Here is a 21763-nt window from a genome sequence, read left to right as displayed (position 1 = left end):
TCCAAACGCAAAAGATACAAATGCTCTAAGGATTACAAAATAAATGGACCAGATCGTCGATTTCGCTATAATCGATCGCGTCCAAATCAAAGTAGCGTTTTGTGGTGGGTTTTGAAGAAATGGAATGTCGCAGTCGATCTTCAATGTCTCCAAGTTCTTTCTGTAGTCGTGCTGATATTAAATTGTTGAGGGCAGAGTCAAAATCGTCTCTTTTGCGTTTGGATTTTTTTTTGGAGTCAATGTTCCTGTTTTTCGAGGCCATTATAGATGCTCTCAGCTTTTCATAGATCAATTTCTCTTCATTCAATTCGGCGTGTTCCAGCATTTGAGTTTGGGGCTGCGAAAAATGGCTCATCAATTCTATAAATTTAAAATTTTTTAAATATTTCTGGCCTAATGTCCGTGTCGTCCTCACCCTCATGGTCCCCAAATGAGTGTGTGATGGAAAGACTGAATTTGGTATGCATTTTCCATGGTAACCATTAGCTTTATGATAAGATAAATATGGAGCGAAGCCAGTCGAAGCTTAAATTCATCAATCATGCGTCAGATACTCGGGATCTTTTTTGTGCAATTTCAAAAGTACCTTCTAGCAATGAAGAGCTTTTGGCAAAGATTCTTTGTACGTTTATTTCAATTAATGCAATGTTGCTAACCAATTGCATCGAGATTCAAAATGATCATTTGCCCATTGAGACCTCGGCCATGGAGTCTTTCTATGTTAGCCTTGTGAAGAATTTGGATCACTGCGCATCTCTGATATCCAATTCAGGCATCCGGGCTCGGTTTCTTAGTGCATATTTAAACGAGTTCGATATCATATCCAGTAGTGGCTTATTTACTTACTTATTAGCACTCAAGAACTGTCTATGTGTTGTCAAGCTGGCAACCGAGCTGCAGCTGTTGAATTCCATTTGGAAGGTCTCGATTAGAATTTTTGTGTTGTTCATTCAGCTGGTGGAATCTGGAAAGATCCACCCAGATCCGTCAAATCCATACGATCAGATCGACCTTCTGTTTGAGCTTTTATCAAGCAAAATTGGCGGCGTTGTTGCAAGCATTTGCTCGTTTGGAGCCGATGGACCAAATGCGGACCCTTCGTTTGATTTCAACGTTGCCATTGTAACACTGAAATTCTTCATGATGAATTTCTGCGCGCTTTTGAAGTACCACTCTTTCTTACTTGGAAGCCCCCTGGTGATATCGTTTTGTATTCTCATTTCGTCGAAAATTTTGTTTTTGAGGCAGCAATGGAACGCAACGCACGCGTTGAAAAACGCGGCTGTGGCAAATGCTAACATTGACCAGTTTATAGAGTTCATTAACTTGTTCTTTTCCAAAATCTCGTCAATCGACAAATTTTCCAAGTTCATTTCGGGGGTCATCAATCTTTTAAAAACAGATGAAATTGTTCTTTTGGCTTTCAAGGAGTTTTTATTAAGCGAATATGCGGGCTCGGTCGTTTCTCTGAGCGACCCGCAGCAGTCGTCGAATTTGTTGGACGGTATCATTTTGCTGATGAAGCACATTTACGTTTCAAGTACCGCTGCTAGCTTTTACTTTAGGATTTTCTTTCTTCTTTGAATCGTGCGATTGTGTTTGTACATGTATTATGCGCAGTCCGGCGATGTTTGACCTTTTTTTGGCGCAACCGATAAAGATATTGGCGTCCGATTCGAGCACAATATGCTGTTACCTTATGGCTTCTGCTTTGCTTCAATATGTTGTTCCTCGTCTGGATTCATCCATTTCGCTGGCCATTTTAAACCTGCTTTTTGACAGGGTCCTTACATTTTCGGTGTCAAATAGCGTACAGTATTTGATTCTCAAGGATGTGGTCTCATCTTTAACCAACAATGTGAGAAATGCCGTCTCGACAAACTGGAAAAAATCACTGATTGAGACTTGTTTCTTGTTGGATCTTTTTGATGCTTCTATTTTGCCAAAGTCCCAGCTTTCTGCTAGATTGGACTGTTTCCGGGGCTTTTTAGAAAGCCTCATTTTTTCGCTGGGAGCATTCGAACCAAATATGCCCCCAGACCACCCAAACACACTTAAATATCTCAATGCGCTTTTGCTTTTATTTGTCTCTGTTTTGACCAAGCAACCGGCAAAAATTTGCATTAAGCTGGAAACAGAATTTCCGCTTTCAAGATTTTCAGGCTTTTGCTTCCAAGATAACTTGGCCGCCGTGTTGACACTTCTAAATGTACCCTTTGATGGCGCTAAATTCCCGCTGTTTTTGTTGTTTGTTTGTAAAAACAATTCCATGGTGCTTCCACCCTCGCTTGCGATGCAGCGTTTGGGAGATCTGTCCACCGTGATGGGATCTGCCTTATCACACAGCTTTCTTTCCGTGTGCCGGTATTTCCTGCGATCATCCATCGTTCCTGACGGCTCGAATATAAGCTGCATGGGATTCTCCCAATTTCTATGTGATAGTTTGCAGTGGTTCAAACTGTACACATGCGATCCGATTGTTGCTGAAAACGCTGGCCCTCGCCACATTGAGGACCACAAAATCAGTTCACAGCTGTCTATCAATCTCAATGAGATTACAAAAATCCTACCCAAAGTTACGTTGGGCACCACAGGCGTTGCCATCAATGGAGAGATTGAAAACCACATACACTCGCTGTCAAACTTTATTAAAAGGGCAACCACGACACAGAAAGATGAGCTCTCAAAAAAACTAATCAGACTGATAGAGACCATTAACAACGATGAAATAAATTAAATGCTACCGTGCGTCCGACTTGCTATGATGCTTGGGCCGTTTGGCGATGTGTGTCTTTTCAAGCAGACAGTTTTTCAAATAGATTTCGCTGTATTGATGAAAGGCCGACCAACGGTCCTCCAGCTTCCGGAATGWATTCCTCTTACATTCATCGCCAAAATGGCCCTTTTTTGCACAGCAAAAGCAATACGAGTTCAAGGATCTGAAGCACCGGTCCAGGTCTGCTGATTTGAGATGCGCAGAAAGCGAAGCGTTTGCATGGGATCTATTGTAAATGTAATTTCTCCAACTTGAGGCAGAACAAAACTTGGACGTGTGGCCTGGGTTATCACAAAGGGTGCAAATATCGCGCTCGGAGGTAAACCTCCTTCTTTGGGAGGGACAATCCTTGGATTGGTGCCCAAGTAGCTTACAGTTAAAGCAAATTTGATTTGGGCACTGTTGGCGAGAGTGGCCATGAACAATGCACATCGAGCAGGAGATTTCGGAAGCATCTGCCGAACAATCTCTGGAAATGTGGCCCTGTAGCCCGCAATTGTAGCATTTTGCATTGGATCCTTTTTTCTTCCCAAAGTATCTGTTACTTTCTTCATCGCCTTCGATTTCCAGGTTTAAATCGGCGTCAGAGCCGATCTCCAATGTATGGTTGTCTTCCGAAGAGATCGAGTAATCCTCTTCCTCTTCCGGGGTGGCATATTCCAAAGAGCTAGAGTCCGAAATCGAGGGCCCGCAAAGTTTCGAATTCAAGTCAAAAACATTGCCGTTCCGGAGAATATTTGCCTTTTCCAGCACAGAATCAGGCCCTGCATCCGGCTCTGAATTTCCGGCGGGAAAGGGGGGCAACGGGCTGCTTTTCCTTTTCTGCCTCTTTTTGGCCGCTTTTTTAAGAGAACCCCCAGATGGCACCTTATGGGTATAATATAGCTGAGCCATCATCAAATCTCGAGCAGCATCCTCCTCCTCGGCAAGCATGGTTGATTTGAGGAGAAAGTAAAATAAAATTTTCTCGGAATATTTATTTAATTTATGGGCCCAGTTGATTTTGCTAGCTTGCCCATGGCTCTATCCTTACGAAAATGCGATTTTCTCAAGTGCGGGGCCTTCTCTTTTGATTGGCCCTTATGTTTTGAAGAATTCGAAGCTTGGGGCTCCTTTTTGTCGGCAATTGACGCCTGTTGCCCTGTCCACATAACTGCAGCATTGGGATCAAGATAATCAGTTGTCGAGATTGTGGTTTTTTTATCTGAGGATGCTGTTAAATTGATCCTTGCCCAGCCTTCTATCTGTTCGTCGCTTAATTTACACTTGGCTTTCAAAAGCCTCCTTTCAGGAGAATTTCTGGCAGACCTCAAAAATGCTTTAGCATTTTCTAAATATTCTCCCCGCAGTATTGCGTCCAGACCAGCCCCGCTACCTTTGCCCTCTTTGTCTTCATTTTGGTCTTCAGAATCGTCAAATCCAGATGATATTCTCGGAAGTGTGGTGAGCTCAGAATCCTCAAATTCCAGGCCATTGTATTGCGAAGATTGTGTGTTTGATTCCACTATGACCCGAATCTTGGTTTTTAAAATCTCATTGAGATCCGAGCCTAGATAGGGTTCTGAACCTTCGCTATTTTTCATATAGATCGTTTCTTTAGAAATAGACTCCGTATTGGGCACATCTTGATTGCTTATCCTTGACAAGGATTCGAATGCATGTTGTGGATCCCAGTTACAATCGACAAGAATGTTTTCAATTGACGTCTCTGGAATGTTGGGAAAAATTTCCTTTAAATGTTCGATTAAGCGAGTATGCCTATTGGGATCATCATCACTTTCATCAATGGCCATGTTCGTAGCAAGCTCGTTCAGTGTATCATCATTTAGTATCGAAACAAGATTTGTGTTCTTTATTTCACAAATCCATGCAGAAAGATACTCCTTATGACTCTTTAAAAACTCTCTTCCCATTTCAACCGCATTGGTACTTTTAGGCAAAAGCACAGAAGACGGAAATGGAATTACCACAGGCCCTAGCGACTTTGATAGCTTGGTACAGAATTCGGTATTCAAATTGAACCCCACTTGCGAAATGTCAATCTTGGCTGCAACATCAAAAATAAACACAAAAACGATTAACAGGATCGCATAAATATGAGACCTAAACAAAGCGTTAAAAAAGGGCAACGTGGGCACTTCCGACAGGCAGAATCCCAGTATTTGCAAAAGAACGCCCAAATTTGCTTTCGAAGTTAAGATTAATTTAGGAAACACTGACACCAGCAAACCTAGAGATTTGAGATCAGCCACCATCTTTAAAATTTCCGCATGCGATGTTTTAAACCCCGGGCTCTGGAGACTTTGACGCAATGACTGCAGTAACCGTGTAAACTCTATAGCGTCCAGCTCAAAGATAGACGGAAATATTGTGCCCCTTAGTTGCGTTATTCTACATATGATATTGTGATTATCTTGACTAGTAAGAAGAAGAATATCAAGCAAATCAGCTAGTGGGAAATACTCGAGCATATCATCGATCGTGATTGCGGGTTCATTTTCACAGCGGGGTTTGGAACATTTCAACGAGAGACGCTCGAATTCTGAAAAATCAAAGCCACAATGCATGGGATTTTGTTTATGGGACGTGTTTTTGACATCGTGAAGCCTGGTCAGTATCGACAAATACAGGTGGATGGATTTGCGTAAAAGCCGATCAATAGAGCTTCCCAGCTCAGAAGATGCATCCGAAAAGGACAGAACGCTGGGTACAAGTCCGTCCGAATATAACTCGAATTCTTCCTTTGAAAAGGACCTAATGCATACAAGAAGAAGGGTGCATGAAAACACGGAACCAAATTTTTCGGAAATATGGGGAAGCAGTTGCTTCAACTCGGATATCGTGCAGCTTGTGTCATTTTCAATGAAAATCTTTAAATCGTCAAACGAATTCACAAGAGCGTTAAATGCGCCCGTGTTGTTGGCGTGTTGATCTAAAAGATCGACACTGAAAAATATGGGTACAAAATTTTCCATAAAATAATTTTGTTATTTGCCAAAATAAGGAATTTAATTTTTCCACACATGAATAATCCAAAATATGCAGAATTTAAAAACCGTATGTCAGCCGCCAAATCATGTAGTTAGAATTCAGAATTGCATTGCCTGAAAAGTTCACGTTTCGCGCTTGCGTCAAAGGACGGTGGTTTGGAAAACGAATCAGCCAAGTATTTAATTCGGAATTTCGAGCCAAAAGCGTCGCATATTATGTATCAATTGCCATTCTTTTACGTATTAGAAAGAGCTGCTTGAAAAGGGGCGTATTTCTCTTAATGGGAAAGTCACCTTCACCGATGATGTTCTAAAGCCAAATGATTTTCTAGAACATGCCATTCATAAACACGAACCAGCAGTGACCATTGAGCTGCCCAAAGTGATTTCACACCAAGACGGGCTGTTGGTTGTGGATAAGCCGCCATTGATACCTGTTCATCCTACTGGCCTTTATTTCTCAAATACGGTCAATGAAATTCTACGAAGTCTCTATGGATTCACTTTTTTAGCGAGTAACTTTGAAGCTTAATCCTAGACATAAATAGGCTAGATCGACCCACATCGGGCCTGCTCCTGATAGCCACCAACCAAGAAAAAGCTTCTGAATTGGCGCAAATGATGCGGGGAAAGCAGATCCAAAAGGAATACGTTGCCAAAGTAAATGGCACATTTGCAGGCGCTCCTGATTTGCCTTGGATTGACACCATACGTGATGACCAAGGAGTTGAATGGATTGCATGCTCAGCGCCGCTTTTAAAAATAGAACACAAACTTGGGCTTTGCGCTGTTTCTGAACAAGGAAAGGAGTCTCTGACCCTGTTAAGGCTGCATGCTTACCATTCTGTTAGCAACTCTTCGATCGTCATATGTAAGCCAATTACGGGGCGCACGCATCAAATCAGGGTACACCTTCAATATTTGGGTAATTTAACGCCGCTTGTAACTTTAAGGATACCCGATCATTGGAGACACCCTTTATGCAGATCCCATGTGGCACCAATATGCCAAAAATGGATGTGTACACTTAGATGACATCTGGAAAATGAGCTTTATTTTGCAAAATTCAAACCTTCCTAATTACAAAGAAGACGAATGTGCAGAGTTGGACATCGAAGCCGAGAGGCATTTGCAGCAGTCGAAAAATTGTCTTCCCCAATGGTTCGACCCAGAATGCATGGATTGTAAAGCTCAATGGGTGAGGTCTTTTCACGATCCCGAAATTCCCTTACATATTCCCATTGGATGCCCAGAGTCTCCTCCCCAACCTTTATGTCTGCATTCATATAAATATTGTACCGACATGTGGAGCTATTCAATCCCTTGGCCCGGTTGGGCTAAACTTCATTAAATTAAATGCTTTAATAAATTAAAATTTCATTTTAAACCGGATTTTTAATTTCCAAATGGTAGGCACTTGTGCAGTTTCTTTTTGATATCCGTGTTTTCATCTATCATTAAATGCTTCTGTAACGAACAATGGGGCAGCTATTCTATTTGAAATATCTTTACAAATGCGATTTTTTAGTTTCTGGTCCAGCTCTAACCTTTTAGGCCAAAAGAACAAAGAAAGTCGGAGTCGTTGGAAAGTATGGAACTCGTTATGGTGCTTCCCTCCGTAAACAAATCAAGAAGATGGAAATCACTCAGCATGCTAAATACACATGCTCTTTCTGTGGAAAGGTATTTGTTTTTTGTCTCAATTTCGTGTAGGACCGCGTAAAGAGAACTGCTGTTGGCATTTGGGAATGCCGAGGATGCAAAAAAGTTATAGCCGGTGGCGCCTGGGTTCCCAGGTAATTTTGTAAAGCTATTCTTTAGCACTACCACTGCTTCTGCGGTCAGAGGTACTATCAGACGTCTTCGCGAGTTGGCTGAAATCTAATTTATCATTTCAGTGTTACATAAACAAAGTCCCTTGACATTTATTAGTTATGTTTATACCCATTCTATAAAGCACCTATGTTTTTTGGTGTCCATAGTTTTTACTTCCGTCACGGTTGTTGTCTGACAAACCTTGATGGCGGTCCGGCGCATCATTAAATTTGCTTTTGGATTTTTGTTTTTTGAAGAATGGAAATTCTTCTCGTGGGCGTTGGTGCACTTGGCTGTGAGATTTTAAAAAACATCTCGTCTTTGTTCATAGCGGATGCCTGCATCACAGTTGTAGATTTTGACACGATTGAGTACACAAACCTTAATAGGCAATTTCTTTTCCGGGAAGAAGACATTGGATCGTATAAATGCCACGTGGCCATCAAGAGATTGTCCCAATTTTTTCCAAAGCTAACGATATTTGGGTAACCGGTCATCATGTACTAACCGCAAAGATATTCGCAGCGAATAGAAAACATGTCTCTGGAATTTCTCGAGAAATTCGATGTTGTAATTTCAGCAGTCGACTCTTTATCTACCCGATTTTGGCTGTCATCTGTTTTATTTTCGTTGATCAGGGAAGCAAACAAACATCCCCTGTTCATAGATTGCGGAACTGAAGGTATAGTTGTTGCAGGACCGATTTATAGGATTGTTTGGCCACATATTCAGCACGAGGGTTGGCCAGGGTCCATGCTTAGAATGCATTTCTAGTCTGTATGCACCAAGATCTGTCGATCGTGCCTACTGCTCGGTTAAGAACTCTTTGGATTCTGTTCAAAGCATCATCTTGTGGGTGTTATATGTGTTGTGGGACCAGGAGTTGCCATTTGGCGCGATTGCTGAATTTACGTTTGCCAATCAAGACCATTTGGATTGGATAGTCAAAAAGTGCATGTCCATTCAACGGCAATCATTTGCAGAAAGTGACTTTATTAACGAGCTGACCTCCCTGCACATAATATCTCCCGCCTCGATCAGCATATCTGCCACGGTTGCAGGCATCGCCTGCTTGCAGGCGTTTAGCCATTCAAAAGGGAGCACCAGTTCACCCCCAACGTTCACATATGTTTCTTTGAGGGACTCATCCTATGTATATAATTTCACACCGGAGGTGTCGCCCACCTGCAGCTATTGCACTATTTAAATGCGATCAAAGTGAACATTGAAGGCATCGTGTGTTCCTCCATTGGTGCATGGATTTAAATTAAGGTTCCCAAATCGGGACAATAAAGAAAGCGTTCAATTGCAATCAATTGTTTCCAAATTTCCGGTTAAGGTTTGCATCAATTTGGATTTTGATTTCGATTTTTGATGTCTTTACTTTGTGCCGAAACGATCATATTTGGCCCTTTTTTTATTGTTTGCTATTCAGTTATCGCAGCGGCAGATATTTATTCATCTCTCGTCAAAGCGTCAAAGGCAAGGCATATGACTTTTATTTCAGTCTTTCATAGATCATCACTTCCATCATTTCCTTCCTTTTATACCGCTGTCCTATGAATACAAATTAAGAGATACCCTCTCCACTGCCAGCTCGTACCAGGAGTGGCTATCGATTGCCCAAAGACTGGACAAGTACATTTGCATGCTTTTAGTTAAGGGAAGTTTCCTGGGATGCTTGGAAGCAAGATTCCTCCTCCGTCTTTTATGACGATTTATTTATCCAACATCGATACAACCATCTAAAGCAGCTTATCTCGGACAATGAAATCAAAAATTTGATCATTTTTTTGGCCTCCGGTATCGCTTTACTGGCATCATTGATAGGGCATATTCGAAATTTGGGAGGAATTTCAAACTCCAATTTGTACACAAAGTCGTACACGGGAACAAAAAAGCTGATCGAAGATTATTTGGACATCGTGTGTCAATCCTTCAACGCCATCTATGTGTCGCAGTCCAAGGCATCCCCAAATTCCTATGCACCAGACGCCGGCAACGGCACCCATGGGTTTGACGCTTCCGCGTCAAAAGACCACTTTGCACCCAATTACGTGTATCGGTACTTTTGCGAATCGCTTCAATCTCTTGGTCGCTCTGCCCTCATTTTGATGGGCGGATTTTCGCTTGGCATGTATCATTTGGGCGTTGTCAAAGCGCTGTATTTGCAAAACATCCTGCCAGATATCATTTGTGGGATTGATATTGGATCGTTTGTTGCTGCGTTGATCTGCTGTGTCCCTCCTGAAAGGCTCGAAAAATTGCTTTTAAACCCAATTGAAATGATCAATTTTGACGTTTTTAAAGGCATTTCAAATGAAGGATCGATGAACAGGAAAATTGCAAGATACTTGCGCTATGGCCACTTTTTAAACATTAAAACCCTTGAATCGCTCGCAAGATCCAATATTGGCGACGTTACGTTTTTCGAATCGTTCTTGATCTCTAAAAAGATCCTCAACATTACGGTCTCTCTCGGGATGAACAAGGACATAAATTATATGCTTAACTATTTAACGGCTCCAGACATTGTATTGGGCCTTTTTTACACTTAGGTCGTTTGGAGTGCCGCCTGCGCTTCCGCCTCCGATTGCGGGCTATTTGGTGGAATCCAAATATTGCGAAAAGCGGCAGATGGCTCTTTTATTCCATGGAATCCATTAGGTTTGGGACGATGAAACAATCGGTTACCTTTAGAAATTCAAAAGGCTAGCAAATTGTGTGTTCCATTCAATCTGAAGTCTCGACTGGCCTCGCTATTCAACGTCAATCACATCATCATTTCTAAAGTTGTTCCTTACCGGGTTTCCTTTATTGACACCCTTTTCCCGAGATTGCCAATCCCAGCTTCTGCGCCTCTTACCACAAAGTTTTTCGGATTTGTCTATTCGGAGTTCAAACACTTTCTGTACCAATTGTATAGCCTTCGGCTTTTGCCCTCCATTTTTGAGAGCTTTTCGACACATTTCCACCCCATCGATGGCCTATACGAGCGTGTTGGGCTATCTGGCGGCGATTCCGAATTGACCCTTGTGATCTCGCCAAGGTTGAGCTTCAAGGATGCCGTCCACATGTTCAGCATTCCCACGGCAGATTTGCTGGTGCGTACGTTGCTCAAAGGGGAGCAAACTATTTGGCCAGAGCTGTCCAAAGTTTCCTCCCGAATGAAGGTTGAAAAGCTCCTTATTTCGATCATCGACTCTCTCCGGATGGAGCAAAAGTCGCTGTTTCAGAAAAATCTTTCTTCTTTGCCAGCCTCGAAGGGTCGAGGCAGGATGGAAAGATCGGGATCGCAAAGTTGCTTGGTGTCTCCAAAAAAAGGCCGGACCAGATCATCGAGCGTGCACTAGAGAAGCCTCGTAATCTAATAAACTTGCATTTCTATGTGATTTATTTATGACTGCCGCCGTATGAGAGAAGAACGATCTTTAAAACCAACGATGCAATGGAGCCCAAAGCAACGGAAAGAACGAGACCCAACAGCATGTAAAAGGAGACCCGGATTTTGAAAAGGTTATTGCTAACCCTATTTGGGGCCTCGATCAAAAAAAGAGTAGTCAAGTACCCAGAGGAGACGCCAAACAACAACGTATTTGCCATAACTATGTAATCTGAGGCCAAAAGCTTGGGCAGCGGGTTTAAATGGTGTCCGCCAAAGTCAACATTCCCGAATAAATACAAAGGAACATGGAGGAATCTAAGCAACGAAACCAAGAAAAGAAGCCGATCCACATGTATGAACATGGCCGGAAAAGACAGGATTATGCGGCCAAACCAGTCTCCAACATTGAACAGAAGCAAGACAAATATGGTGAAAAATTGGCCGTTAACGGGTTCAGAATAGCTGGGATCCGTCGATTTGGTCATTTGCGGCCAAGATGGGAACAAGAACATAGTTTGAAAGCACACGATAAAGTTGCACCACCATAGGCATCTGACGCTTGAGTTTTTACTTGACACAATGGAACAGAGTTCAAACAAGGAACATTTACCTCTCGATTTGGAAGGGCCCAGGGCTGCGTGATCGAACGGATCAGGCGGCGAGTATGATGCCCCTTGCCGAAAGTATTTGACATCTTTCTCATCAATGATGTGGTAGGCTTTGGGCTTAAAAATGGATGAGGAATACTTCATGTAGAAGAAAAACGAAAGGGACGAGAAAAAAAGCAGCAAAGCAGTGAAGAAAAAATACAAAAACGAATCCGAATCAGTAGGGGCCCTGTGCACAAGCCCAGTCGGCGGGGCATGTAGGTTTTCCTGAAATATTTTGATCGTAATGAGCTTGGCAATGCAGGTGATCATGCCGGCAGTTCCTTGCCCCAGTGAAATGGCCTGTGAGAAGGGTTTTGGCAGCGTAGACAAAATAGCATAGTTTCCAGTGTACAGGAAAACCGAAGAAACAGAGGCCAAAAATACGAGAGCCATCGAGGATACGATGAAAATGGCCTCTGGAAGGTTCTGTGAAACCGAAATAAGTGAAAAAACAACAAAGACGAGACAGCACATGAGGTTGGAAAGGAAGACCTGTGCATGCGGGGAAACCTACGGATGCTTAGCGATGTGCTAATGTTACCCGATCGACAATCACGGAAGAAAGAAAAAAGAATGCACACCTCGTAATAGTGAAAATAGAAAACAACACCTCTGTGATGAGCAAGGAATATGCATTGGATTCCAGCTTGCTGTTAAAAAACTCGGCAGAGTTTACCAGGGCATTCCATACAAACACCAGGGAGAGACCTTGGATGAAAAAGATCACACACGTAAGATTGCTCTTTGTAAAAAATCCAATTTTCCTGGTCTCGCGATGCGGGTCTTTTCTTTCCTTCATGCGCGGCACAAATGTAGACGAGTCCAGCGAATCAAATGAATCCTCCTTCCGCTCGTAGCCTGCCATTGGATTAAATTTGAAATTGCATTCAAATTTATCCAATGCTTCTTAAGCGCACATTTTTTGGCCTTAATGAGCCGGCTTTGTGGCTCTCATCATTTTGATGAATTCTGCCGAGGCTTCTCGGCTGAGATACCACACCCCACTGCTATTTCAGCCCTGTACATATCTTGGATCGCCGCGCAGGATTCTGAGTGAACAATCAGCGTCTCTGCCGATCAAGGAGGGCTATCAGCCCAACACCTCAGCCGCCAAGATATCGACCGCCACGGCTTCTTTTGATTGTGTTTTGTATTTTATCATCTTTTTTCAAGGCCTTTCGCACGTTTTTGCCACCAACGCCATAATGACTTCCAGCCATTTTTTCTTATCCAGGACATCGGGCTCTTTGTTTGGCTACTTGACCATGGATCTGTTAATTTTGATTCTTTGTGCGGGAAAAATTTTGTTTTTGTGCTTTTCGTCCGCCATTTCGACCCTATTTAGCCCCTACTCGATGCTTCTTTTTAGCCAATTTGGCAAGGCAACCGTTCTGTTGTCGCTCTCTTTTTTGGCACTGTTTTCCGGAGCCAACGGAACCGTTTTCATCGTCCTGGTCGCCATTTTGGGCTTCCATTCGGCAGTGCTATCGGCAATTTCATTTTTAAGCATATTCTCAATGCTGTCTCAGGTTCACGCGCGATATACGCATGCCTATTACAATGGACAGGGAATAGCCGGCATGCTTTCGTGCTGCTTCAAATTGATCACCATGATCATGGTAGTCCCCTTGAATAGCCGTGCTTCGCTCTTTTTTGGAGGCTCCGATTTTGGCGTGTTTTTGTACTTTGTCGTGTCTTCTGCAATCGTTTACATCTCCGCGATTCTATTGTTGGCTAAAAAGAAAGATTTCACTTCAGCAGATGCTCTTCATGCAACTGAGAGCCCTAATGGCATAAATGGCGAGGAAGATTTTTCAGACCAGCCATCAGAGGTAAAGGAAATCGCTTTGAAGCTGAAATCCAATTTGTACTTTGAAGCTGGCGTCGGGTCGCCGCCAATTGCGGTGGTGAGCCCTCAAATACAGCACCAAGAATTGACTTGTACATCTTCCTTTGATTCGCACGGAAATCATACCGAAACGCCGGCATCTTTGCTTGGAAACTATTTTCGCGTATATCGAGAAATCCGCGTCTATTTTTGGTGCGTCGTATTTCATTTCTTTGAGGTGATTTTTTTCATCCCAAATTTCCTGTACATGGTAAAGCCCACCACGGTATTCCCTGTTGATGCAAACAACAGCGCGCTTTCGATCTTGAATGCGGAAACGTTTCCCGTGATTACCTTTTTCTTTTACAACCTTGGAGATGTATTTGGTCGCTTCATTTTAAGATACCCCGCCGTTTGTTTGAAGGGCAAAGCAAGTCTTACCTTCTTTACGGTCGTTAGCATGGGGTTCATTCCATTGTTTTTTTTCAGCAATGTTTCGGACATTGTCACCAGTGAAAAGACCATCGAGTACCCGATTGCTAGACTATTGTCTGGCGATGGCTACTTTTTGTTCCTTGTTTGTGTGTTTGGATTTTTTAGCGGATATTTATCTTTAAACCTGTTAATGTTCGTGCCTAGATCGGTTACATCAGATACAGACAGGAGGATTGCATCGATACTATGCGTGTATGGAATCAGCTTTGCGCTTTTCGGGGGGTCTTTCATCTCTTTATTTCTAAAATCGTTGTTGTTGTTTTTCGGGTAATTTAACTTAGCGCCTTCTATTGGTGAGTGTTTTTGTAAGCTCCACAAGAAAATTAATGCTATCATCGGCCGGAGTTAGAGATTTTTTGATCAGCTCCAACTGTGCCAATGCCCGTTCTTGGTATTCTTTCGCTAAGAACTTTGCCTTTTCAATAGCTTTCGTTCGCTTGGTTATGATTTCAAAGGCCAAGTCAATTTCCCCATGATTGGCAAATTCGCTGTCATAAAGACGAGCCAAAGTCGGGTCCTCCTGGATTGCATACAAAAATGGAGCCGTAAGGTGCCCATCAATGAGGTCCTTAGCGGTGGTTTTTCCAAAATCCTGTGAAGAAACTTGGTAATCCAAAATGTCATCGACTATCTGAGATTTAGGAGATATTTGGGGGTACCTGAAAAGCGATTCCAAAATTCTTTCCAAACTCAAACGATGCCTTTTGTAGCTGCTCCGACTGGCCCGCCAATATTGAGGCCGATTGAAAGCTTTTGGCCATCAGGCAGGCTGTTTTCCGGTAGCTCTTTTCCAAATAATAATCGAGAGAAAATTTCTCGTTCGGAGGAACATCCATTTGCATCAACTCTCCGCGCGCCAAGTCGCATATTATCTGACACATCAAGTCGAAAATATGGAGCGAATTTAGCCGAGCCAAAAGAATGGCAGCCGATGCCAGCAGATAGTCTCCAGAAAGTATGGCAGCTTTGTTTCCAAACAAAAACGGTGCCGAAAGCAAAGATCTTCGAGAATGTGCGTTATCAATCACGTCATCGTGCATCAGAGATGCAGTGTGCATCAGCTCAGAAATCTGCGCTAGTTTTTGGAACGAAGTCCATGGGGCCGCACTTGAATTTTGTTTGAAATAGCTCAAGGACAATAAAAGAATCATCAATGGACGCACCCGTTTCCCACCTGCTTGCAGGTAGTACGAATTAACGGTGTTCAGAAGGGGGTGTCCCTCATTTCCAATGGTAGCTTTTAGCTTGAAAAAGATCGAGGCAAAATATTCTTTCTCTGATCGGCCGTCAATAAACTCCTTACCAGCCTCCGACAAAAACCCACCAGGAGAATTGAGAAGGCCAGAGGCTGATGCTTCGTTAAGATGCCGTTCAGCGCTGTACAGTATGGAATCCCATGAATTGCTGCAACAAGGTAAGCGCTTCTGAACAGAAGGGAATGCTTCAATTTGAGGTGAATTGCCATCTAGGTTGTGACGCGTATTTTGCAGATCTTGGGTAATAAACGGATTAAGAATGGGTGGCGCTTTTTTCCTAAACGGGGCTTGCAAAAGCTTTCCTTTCATAGATGTTAGCCATTTCACAGCAATACTAAAGGAAGCCCTTGAGCGATAAAGCGGCCCATTATAGCATGTACAATTGGATGACACGAAACATTTCATTTTAATTGACGAAATTTAAAGAAATTATCCCTGATGACCGGGCCAATTTAAAAACACAACCCTAGTCAATCAAACATAAATTAAGTTGCTTTGCACCGATTTTTTGCATCACTATAAGCTTCAAGCTGTCTTCCCTGGACTGACATGTGCATTCGTGTGCTGCAGTTCAAGGAAGTATTGCATCAGCATTGAAGTGAGTCATATTATGCAATAAAAACCATCTTCTCTGTTTTCATAAATCTATGTGCTAACCTTCGGTTACGTCCCAACATGATTTGCCACAGAGTCGATGACATTCCTCATTAAAGAATTTCCATAAGTCCATTGCACTGTTTGTCTCTGGAGTAGTATAACCAATGCGTTTCCATCCATTTGTCTGTCTAGCTTTCAATAGGCGCTCGATGTAAATTAAATTTATGTTTATCTTCTTTCATCCTCCGCCGTCCCTTGACGATTCCAGATGTTCAGAGGTTGACCCGTCGCTTTTTACGGATGCCGATCGATTGCTTGGTTCGTTTGAGATCATTCGTCAAAGTGGCACCTATGTTTGTTGTTCTTATCTCCATCCAAATGTGTTAGAATTGTCGCAATATTCATCCTTTCTCGCCTTCAATGACATCGAGAATCTATCGATGCTGGTACATCCGTCACCGCCAAAGAAACTACAACAAAGCCAGACAATCCTTTTAGACACGAATGCGGTAGAAGTAGCTCAAAAAAGCGGGAATTGCCCAAAATTTATATCAGGCTATCCCGTTTCGCAGCTTCTGCCTGTTCTTAATCATGTGCAAAAGGCTGACTCTTACACGATTGCAAATCTGCTAGTGATGGTTCTGCAGGTGATGCCCTTAGAAGACGCCACTACATCGACAACACTCTCTAAGAATAGGATGTTGATATGGGTGGCCGATCCTACTTTGGTTTATTTTCCCATTTACATTTGGAACGTCACGAAAAACACTAGCCTTTTGCATGCCGGCGAAATTGTTTTTTGGACACAAATTTTCATAAGGGCTAATGCTGGTAGGGAAATTATTTCAGGGCATGCTTCGTCGGCTTCAAAGATCATTCAATTTGGAAAACTTGATCCAAAGGCGGCCAACGATCCCATCATGTCGTATTTCTTTGAAGACAAGCAGGAGGGAAAAAACCTTGTTAAAAAAATGTGCACAGAATATCTGCTTTTTTAAGTGGCTTTTTCTACTCGATTTACTTGTTTAAGTTTTGGGAGGCTTTAGCGACCTCCATCTTGTATTTTGAAGATRTTATTAAATGCACGCCAAAAAGAATGATTGATAGCGCAACAATTTTTCGCAACACGATCTCTTCATTGAAGAACAGTGTCCCAAAAAAAAGGAGAAAAGAGCATTGGCTGCCATTTTTATGGCCACCAGATCAGAAGAATCGGATTTTTCTGTAGATTATCATGAAATGACATACTTGATTCCAGGGACGCGCAGAACGCCAGCGAATAGAAATACCACATCATCCCGTTAACGAGTATGTTTATAATAATCCAAAGCAAAAAATTTACATAACCGAACGTGTGCGATGATGAGGACGGCAAAGTAGCCACAAGTTTTGCCAAAACTCCGCCAAAGGCACCAAGGGAGCCGGCAAAAATAGCATAAATGTATTCTTGAAGCATAAAATGGTCTAATTTAAGCTTATAAATACATTTACGCTTAAATGGAGCCTTTAATCCAACCATTAACACCAGCAGTACGTACAGTCAAATTCGGCTCAAGTTAGGTTAAATAACGTAGGCCTTGTAACAAAAATTAAAATACAGGCCCACAGCTTATTTGACCAGGCCATCAAATCATGGCAGACCCCGTGTTCCTTTGGATGGACAGGGAGATCCAGAGGATGCGAAAGCATGCAAAATACTTTCAGGTGCCTGATTTGGTGGTGCTCGATCTCCCTATTGTGATTGGCTTTGCGTGGGCTATTTGGCAGTAAATCCAACTCTGTTTATTTGTTTTCATATTTAAAATTGCAGATTTTTACACTTTGTGGGGCTAGGAGTTGCGGCAGATATTCTAAAATGGCGCCTCAAATTTAATAGGGTCTCTTGTATTTCCATGCTTCAAGATAAAGATACAAAGATCCATTTACATGGCAGGTTAAATTCAGCATTTTGAAAATTTCCAAGTGCAAAGCTAATAAATCCTTTGGTTTAGAGTAGCTTTACTCCTATTTTTCATTCGAAATGTATTTGTGTGGCAAGCCATGGGTTCAAGAAATGCTGTATTTTCGGGTCCCGTGGTATTTCTTTGAATGTTTCTTGAATTTCGTACGATAATAACATCATTTTCTCGGGATGTGCATGTTGAGGTTATGAATGTTGAAGATTTACTCCTACAAAGGATTATAACCATGGTGGTGGAAAGAATCGTAAAAGAAACTATCGCAATAGCGGCTCTTATCATGGGGCTTTTCGCCCATCTTTTGTGCTCTTCCTTTTCCATTTGCATAAAACTACAGGATTGGTGGTGCAAATTAATTATCCGCAATTTAATCGTGTTTAACTGGCCGAACCGTTAAAAACGATTCAAAATTCAAACGGATATGAGATAACCATAAATAAACCTGGTAAAATATTATTTTGCGCACATGGTTGTAATAGGTCACCTACTATATTAACGAGGACATACAGACTTGGGTTGAAGTGGTGTGTGCACGGCTTTTGACATCTTTTAGGGCTAGGGTTGAGGGCCAGGTAACAGCATCCAAATAAATAATGTTTCAATTTTTAATTCAAAATTTGACCTTTTATTCAAGTTTATCTCCCCGGGGATGCTGAACGAGAAGGTCGATCAAGTCGCCCAGCCGATTGTCCGGTTAACCGATTTGATAGGTGTCATATCGGATGAGTTCCAGCCCTCATTAAAAATTATCGATTCACGAGTCATAAGTAAGGATGTTTTATCCATTTGAAATAGATAGTGATATCCATGTTTGGTCAACCGACATTTCTGACGAGCGTTTGCTATCTGGACCAAACTCAGAAGCAGATGCAAGACGACCAAACGGCATGCACAATAAGAAACCATCTAAAAGGGTCCAACAAAAAATGGGCCCAATTGTATTGAACATCAGGTCTATTGTATCATCTTTGGCTAATCCCAATCGATGGAAAAGGTCACCGCAAAATCACCAACATGCCAATGGTATTTACGGCCGAACAACAAATCCCTCAATATCCTGTAATCCGCATGCTGGACCCGTAATTTCCGATGCTTATTTGCGAAGAAAATTACTGACTTCTCAGGATGAAGACTTGCTCCGCTTCAATCCAATTTATTGGAATGCTTGGGAAGATAAAATCTCATGGGAAGAGGGGGAGGGAGAAGAACAGGAAAATATGAGTGTGTTTTCCGCATCTGCACACTCGATCTCGCAAACCCCCACCGGATCAATAGGCTCTCTACTCGTTTCAACAGGCCATAACACCCCAAAGTCCAGAAATGTGTCTTCTGGAATGCTGCTAGATACATCGCTTATTCCAAAGATCACAATTACATCTCCCGTTCGCACCTCATCCCAAAATGTCTCCAGACTTGGCGAGTCTTCCACCAGGCTTTTGTTGCAGGAGGAGAATTCCAGGCACGTTGGAGAATTATCATCATCACCACTTGACGATGTCTCTTCATCTCCTTCCAAACCATCACCCTCATCAGCATCTCAGCCCCCTCCACCACCATTATCATGTTCATCTTCAGATTCAAATCGCCTCTTTGGTCCAAGTACTTCTTCATTGTCGCAAAATAGCAGGGGATCGTTACTGGATAGATCTTCAGCAGCTGATGGCCTTGTAAAGACCTTGAAGTCGAAAATACTTAACTCAGTGCTAGCTAGTGGCGCTTGGGATTCCTTCATTGTTTGGGATGAGGATAATATTAAAACCGACGGCTTCCATGCCTTTTTCCAGCCCTACCTCTCTGAAATGGATCCAGCCCTCATTCTAGAGCGAATAGATTCATTTTCGTGCTCATCATCTATATTGATGCCTCCAATTGCAAAGAGATCAAATATAATCACTTCACCCTCAGTCCCCAAAAGCGATGGCAGTGGACAAGCCAGAGGAGCAGCAGGCCCCTGGCCTGTTCCGCGTTCCTTTTCATTTCCCATTATTTCGGATAGATACAATGTCTCTGGAGATAAATATTATTTGCCGAAAGACCTCCTTGCTGAAGAGGGCCAGCGTCCAGGCACTGCCGGTGCCTCTAATATTGCACTTGTTCATTCCATTCCTGCTTTGAAGCTTGTAAAACCTTTCTATAAGGCGTGGATAACCAAATCCGAGTTGCGATCCTTCCATCGATTTCCCTTTGGAGCGAAATACGCACCGAGGGTTACATTCAAGAAACGTGAAGAGGGGCTCCCCCTATTAAGTTCGTCTCCCGGAATGGATGTTGTCCTTCCACCGCATTCTGTACATGCCTCGGCCATGATTCCTCGTTCTGTCAAAGAGCTTACAATTGTTCCTAGCGATTCTATTGACCAACAGCCATCTCATCTGTTGCTGGTAGAGTATTCCGAGGAGTTCCACATTCTTGTACAAAAAGAGGGAATGGGTAGTCTCCTTTATCGATATTCGCGAGAATCTCGCACATCGCTTCCTACAACATCTCCAGAGGTGAGTTACACCATCGATTTTTAACATCTGGCCATTGAGGCCATTTCTTTTCCCTTATTTACATTTAATTGCTCCTTCAATTTTCGTTAATTCCCCTTTATTTTTAGGGCGCAATAGGGATTTCGATGACACTGGGCCGCCATGAACCCAGTCCATTTTTGGGATTTGGTGATGTGCGTCCGGGACAAACAGTGCTCTGCCTTCAAAATAATCTTTTCAGAGCTCCGCTATTCAAACACGAGTCGGCTAAAACAGACTTTCTGCTCGTGCGCCAATGGTTTGATGGAGTGATGCAGCCTTCAGTGTTGATGGAGTTTCCTGCAATTCATGTCGCTGGACAGACCTTGCCAATGGTTGAAGTTTTTGGTCCTCAATCTCGAAAGGCAAACATCTATTGCAAAAGCAGGGTTGAGGTAGCCGCTTATCGGCAGTTTCAACGCCCCGGGAACCTTTCAAGAAGGGCCAAAATATCAAAAATTTGCCGTGCCTTTCCTCAATTTCAGGAAAGTGTTCTCCGAAAGTGGCTGAAGGATATTTCGGATTACCTTCGCGTCAACAAGGATACGGGTTGGTGGATCCTCAAAAAAACGGCCCCTACACTCTCGGAAGACGAACTTCGAGCATTGATGACTCCAGAGATGGTTTGCATTTACGAGGCAATGCTTGCAGGCAAGCAACGACTCTTGGACGCGGGACTTGGACATCTGGCAGATGAAGATGGAAATCCAAGGGACGACGAGGACGAGTTCTCATCTCTCGTTACTGAAATCAAATTGGCACCATGGAGTATAACACGGAATTTTATTCTTGCCACACAAGGAAAAGCGCTTGTAGAGCTCAATGGGTCTGGAGACCCGACCGGCTGCGGCGAAGGATTTAGCTTCAACAGGATCCCCTTGAAAAGCAATACCTTTCATCAGAAGCGATGGTCAGCGTCTCCCGCGAACGACCAATCCGTGTTAGATGAGGACAAAAAGTATTCCATTGCCGAACAGCAACAGGCATATCGCGAGCAAATAATGAAAATATGGGATGCTCAATACAACGCTCTTTTAAACCCGAACAGGCTCTCTCAATATAAGGGCATTTCATATGAAGATCAGACAATGCTTCCTAATAGCTTCCATGAGCTGGATGAGGTTGACGAAATTGATGACGAGACCCTCTCACAATCGTCCTCTCTATCATCATCTTCGAGCTTAGGGATTTCCAGTTCTACCACCATCCCGCCCTTTCCAAAGCAATTGTTAATCAAGCGAAAAGTGCTTGGGGAAGATGGAACCAGTGTGCTTTACCAAACAGAGCTTATAAAAGATTCAAGGATCATTATTGAGTATTTGGAGCAGAAGCGGTTTGAGGAAGTGGCTCGCAAAAAGTTGGTTCATTTGCTTTCTAATTTCAGGAAAAGTAGCAGTGCTAAAATTGGTGGTGTACCCGCAACAACAAGTGCGCCTGTTGATGATGAAAGCGGGGCGCTACTAAAAAAGGCATGTTACCATATTTTGACGACCAGATGAAATG

The 21763-nt window shown here is 42.8% G+C and overlaps 13 protein-coding genes across 13 annotated transcripts; 8 read left to right on the top strand and 5 right to left on the bottom strand.

The window, feature by feature from the left end:
* Window positions 1–25: 25 nt before the first annotated feature.
* DI09_34p270 (uncharacterized protein) lies at window positions 26–421 on the bottom strand (the record flags this gene model as incomplete). Its single annotated transcript, XM_013382449.1, has 1 exon — window positions 26–421. One exon carries the CDS (start codon window positions 419–421, stop codon window positions 26–28), a length of 396 nt encoding a protein of 131 aa, XP_013237903.1.
* An 83-nt stretch (window positions 422–504) lies between these two features.
* On the top strand, window positions 505–1584 carry DI09_34p260 (uncharacterized protein; the record flags this gene model as incomplete). Its single annotated transcript, XM_013382448.1, has 1 exon — window positions 505–1584. The coding sequence occupies one exon, from the start codon at window positions 505–507 to the stop codon at window positions 1582–1584; it is 1080 nt and encodes a 359-aa protein (XP_013237902.1).
* A 115-nt stretch (window positions 1585–1699) lies between these two features.
* On the top strand, window positions 1700–2737 carry DI09_34p250 (uncharacterized protein; the record flags this gene model as incomplete). Its single annotated transcript, XM_013382447.1, has 1 exon — window positions 1700–2737. The coding sequence occupies one exon, from the start codon at window positions 1700–1702 to the stop codon at window positions 2735–2737; it is 1038 nt and encodes a 345-aa protein (XP_013237901.1).
* A 3-nt stretch (window positions 2738–2740) lies between these two features.
* DI09_34p240 (uncharacterized protein) lies at window positions 2741–3709 on the bottom strand (the record flags this gene model as incomplete). The annotated part of the gene is made up of 1 exon (XM_013382446.1): window positions 2741–3709. One exon carries the CDS (start codon window positions 3707–3709, stop codon window positions 2741–2743), a length of 969 nt encoding a protein of 322 aa, XP_013237900.1.
* Window positions 3710–3756: 47 nt separating this feature from the next.
* On the bottom strand, window positions 3757–5751 carry DI09_34p230 (uncharacterized protein; the record flags this gene model as incomplete). The annotated part of the gene is made up of 1 exon (XM_013382445.1): window positions 3757–5751. The coding sequence occupies one exon, from the start codon at window positions 5749–5751 to the stop codon at window positions 3757–3759; it is 1995 nt and encodes a 664-aa protein (XP_013237899.1).
* A 633-nt stretch (window positions 5752–6384) lies between these two features.
* DI09_34p220 (uncharacterized protein) lies at window positions 6385–7117 on the top strand (the record flags this gene model as incomplete). The annotated part of the gene is made up of 2 exons (XM_013382444.1): window positions 6385–6691; window positions 6720–7117. 2 exons carry the CDS (start codon window positions 6385–6387, stop codon window positions 7115–7117), a joined length of 705 nt encoding a protein of 234 aa, XP_013237898.1.
* A 284-nt stretch (window positions 7118–7401) lies between these two features.
* DI09_34p210 (putative ribosomal L37ae protein) lies at window positions 7402–7651 on the top strand (the record flags this gene model as incomplete). Its single annotated transcript, XM_013382443.1, has 3 exons — window positions 7402–7449; window positions 7480–7562; window positions 7588–7651. 3 exons carry the CDS (start codon window positions 7402–7404, stop codon window positions 7649–7651), a joined length of 195 nt encoding a protein of 64 aa, XP_013237897.1.
* Window positions 7652–8009: 358 nt separating this feature from the next.
* Window positions 8010–10934, top strand: DI09_34p200 (uncharacterized protein; the record flags this gene model as incomplete). The annotated part of the gene is made up of 4 exons (XM_013382442.1): window positions 8010–8163; window positions 8292–8734; window positions 9240–10115; window positions 10326–10934. The coding sequence occupies 4 exons, from the start codon at window positions 8010–8012 to the stop codon at window positions 10932–10934; spliced, it is 2082 nt and encodes a 693-aa protein (XP_013237896.1).
* Window positions 10935–10974: 40 nt separating this feature from the next.
* Window positions 10975–12090, bottom strand: DI09_34p190 (uncharacterized protein; the record flags this gene model as incomplete). The annotated part of the gene is made up of 1 exon (XM_013382441.1): window positions 10975–12090. One exon carries the CDS (start codon window positions 12088–12090, stop codon window positions 10975–10977), a length of 1116 nt encoding a protein of 371 aa, XP_013237895.1.
* Window positions 12091–12578: 488 nt separating this feature from the next.
* On the top strand, window positions 12579–14210 carry DI09_34p180 (Fun26-like protein; the record flags this gene model as incomplete). The annotated part of the gene is made up of 1 exon (XM_013382440.1): window positions 12579–14210. One exon carries the CDS (start codon window positions 12579–12581, stop codon window positions 14208–14210), a length of 1632 nt encoding a protein of 543 aa, XP_013237894.1.
* A 6-nt stretch (window positions 14211–14216) lies between these two features.
* DI09_34p170 (uncharacterized protein) lies at window positions 14217–15600 on the bottom strand (the record flags this gene model as incomplete). Its single annotated transcript, XM_013382439.1, has 2 exons — window positions 14217–14598; window positions 14636–15600. 2 exons carry the CDS (start codon window positions 15598–15600, stop codon window positions 14217–14219), a joined length of 1347 nt encoding a protein of 448 aa, XP_013237893.1.
* A 416-nt stretch (window positions 15601–16016) lies between these two features.
* DI09_34p160 (uncharacterized protein) lies at window positions 16017–16790 on the top strand (the record flags this gene model as incomplete). Its single annotated transcript, XM_013382438.1, has 1 exon — window positions 16017–16790. One exon carries the CDS (start codon window positions 16017–16019, stop codon window positions 16788–16790), a length of 774 nt encoding a protein of 257 aa, XP_013237892.1.
* A 634-nt stretch (window positions 16791–17424) lies between these two features.
* Window positions 17425–21759, top strand: DI09_34p150 (uncharacterized protein; the record flags this gene model as incomplete). Its single annotated transcript, XM_013382437.1, has 3 exons — window positions 17425–17558; window positions 18523–20242; window positions 20350–21759. The coding sequence occupies 3 exons, from the start codon at window positions 17425–17427 to the stop codon at window positions 21757–21759; spliced, it is 3264 nt and encodes a 1087-aa protein (XP_013237891.1).
* Between the last annotated feature and the right edge of the window lie 4 nt (window positions 21760–21763).

This window comes from Mitosporidium daphniae (genome assembly GCF_000760515.2).
Source record: "Mitosporidium daphniae strain UGP3 chromosome Unknown contig-34, whole genome shotgun sequence".
Classification (NCBI taxonomy): Eukaryota; Fungi; Microsporidia; genus Mitosporidium; species Mitosporidium daphniae.
This window is presented reverse-complemented; position numbering and strand designations above follow the sequence as displayed.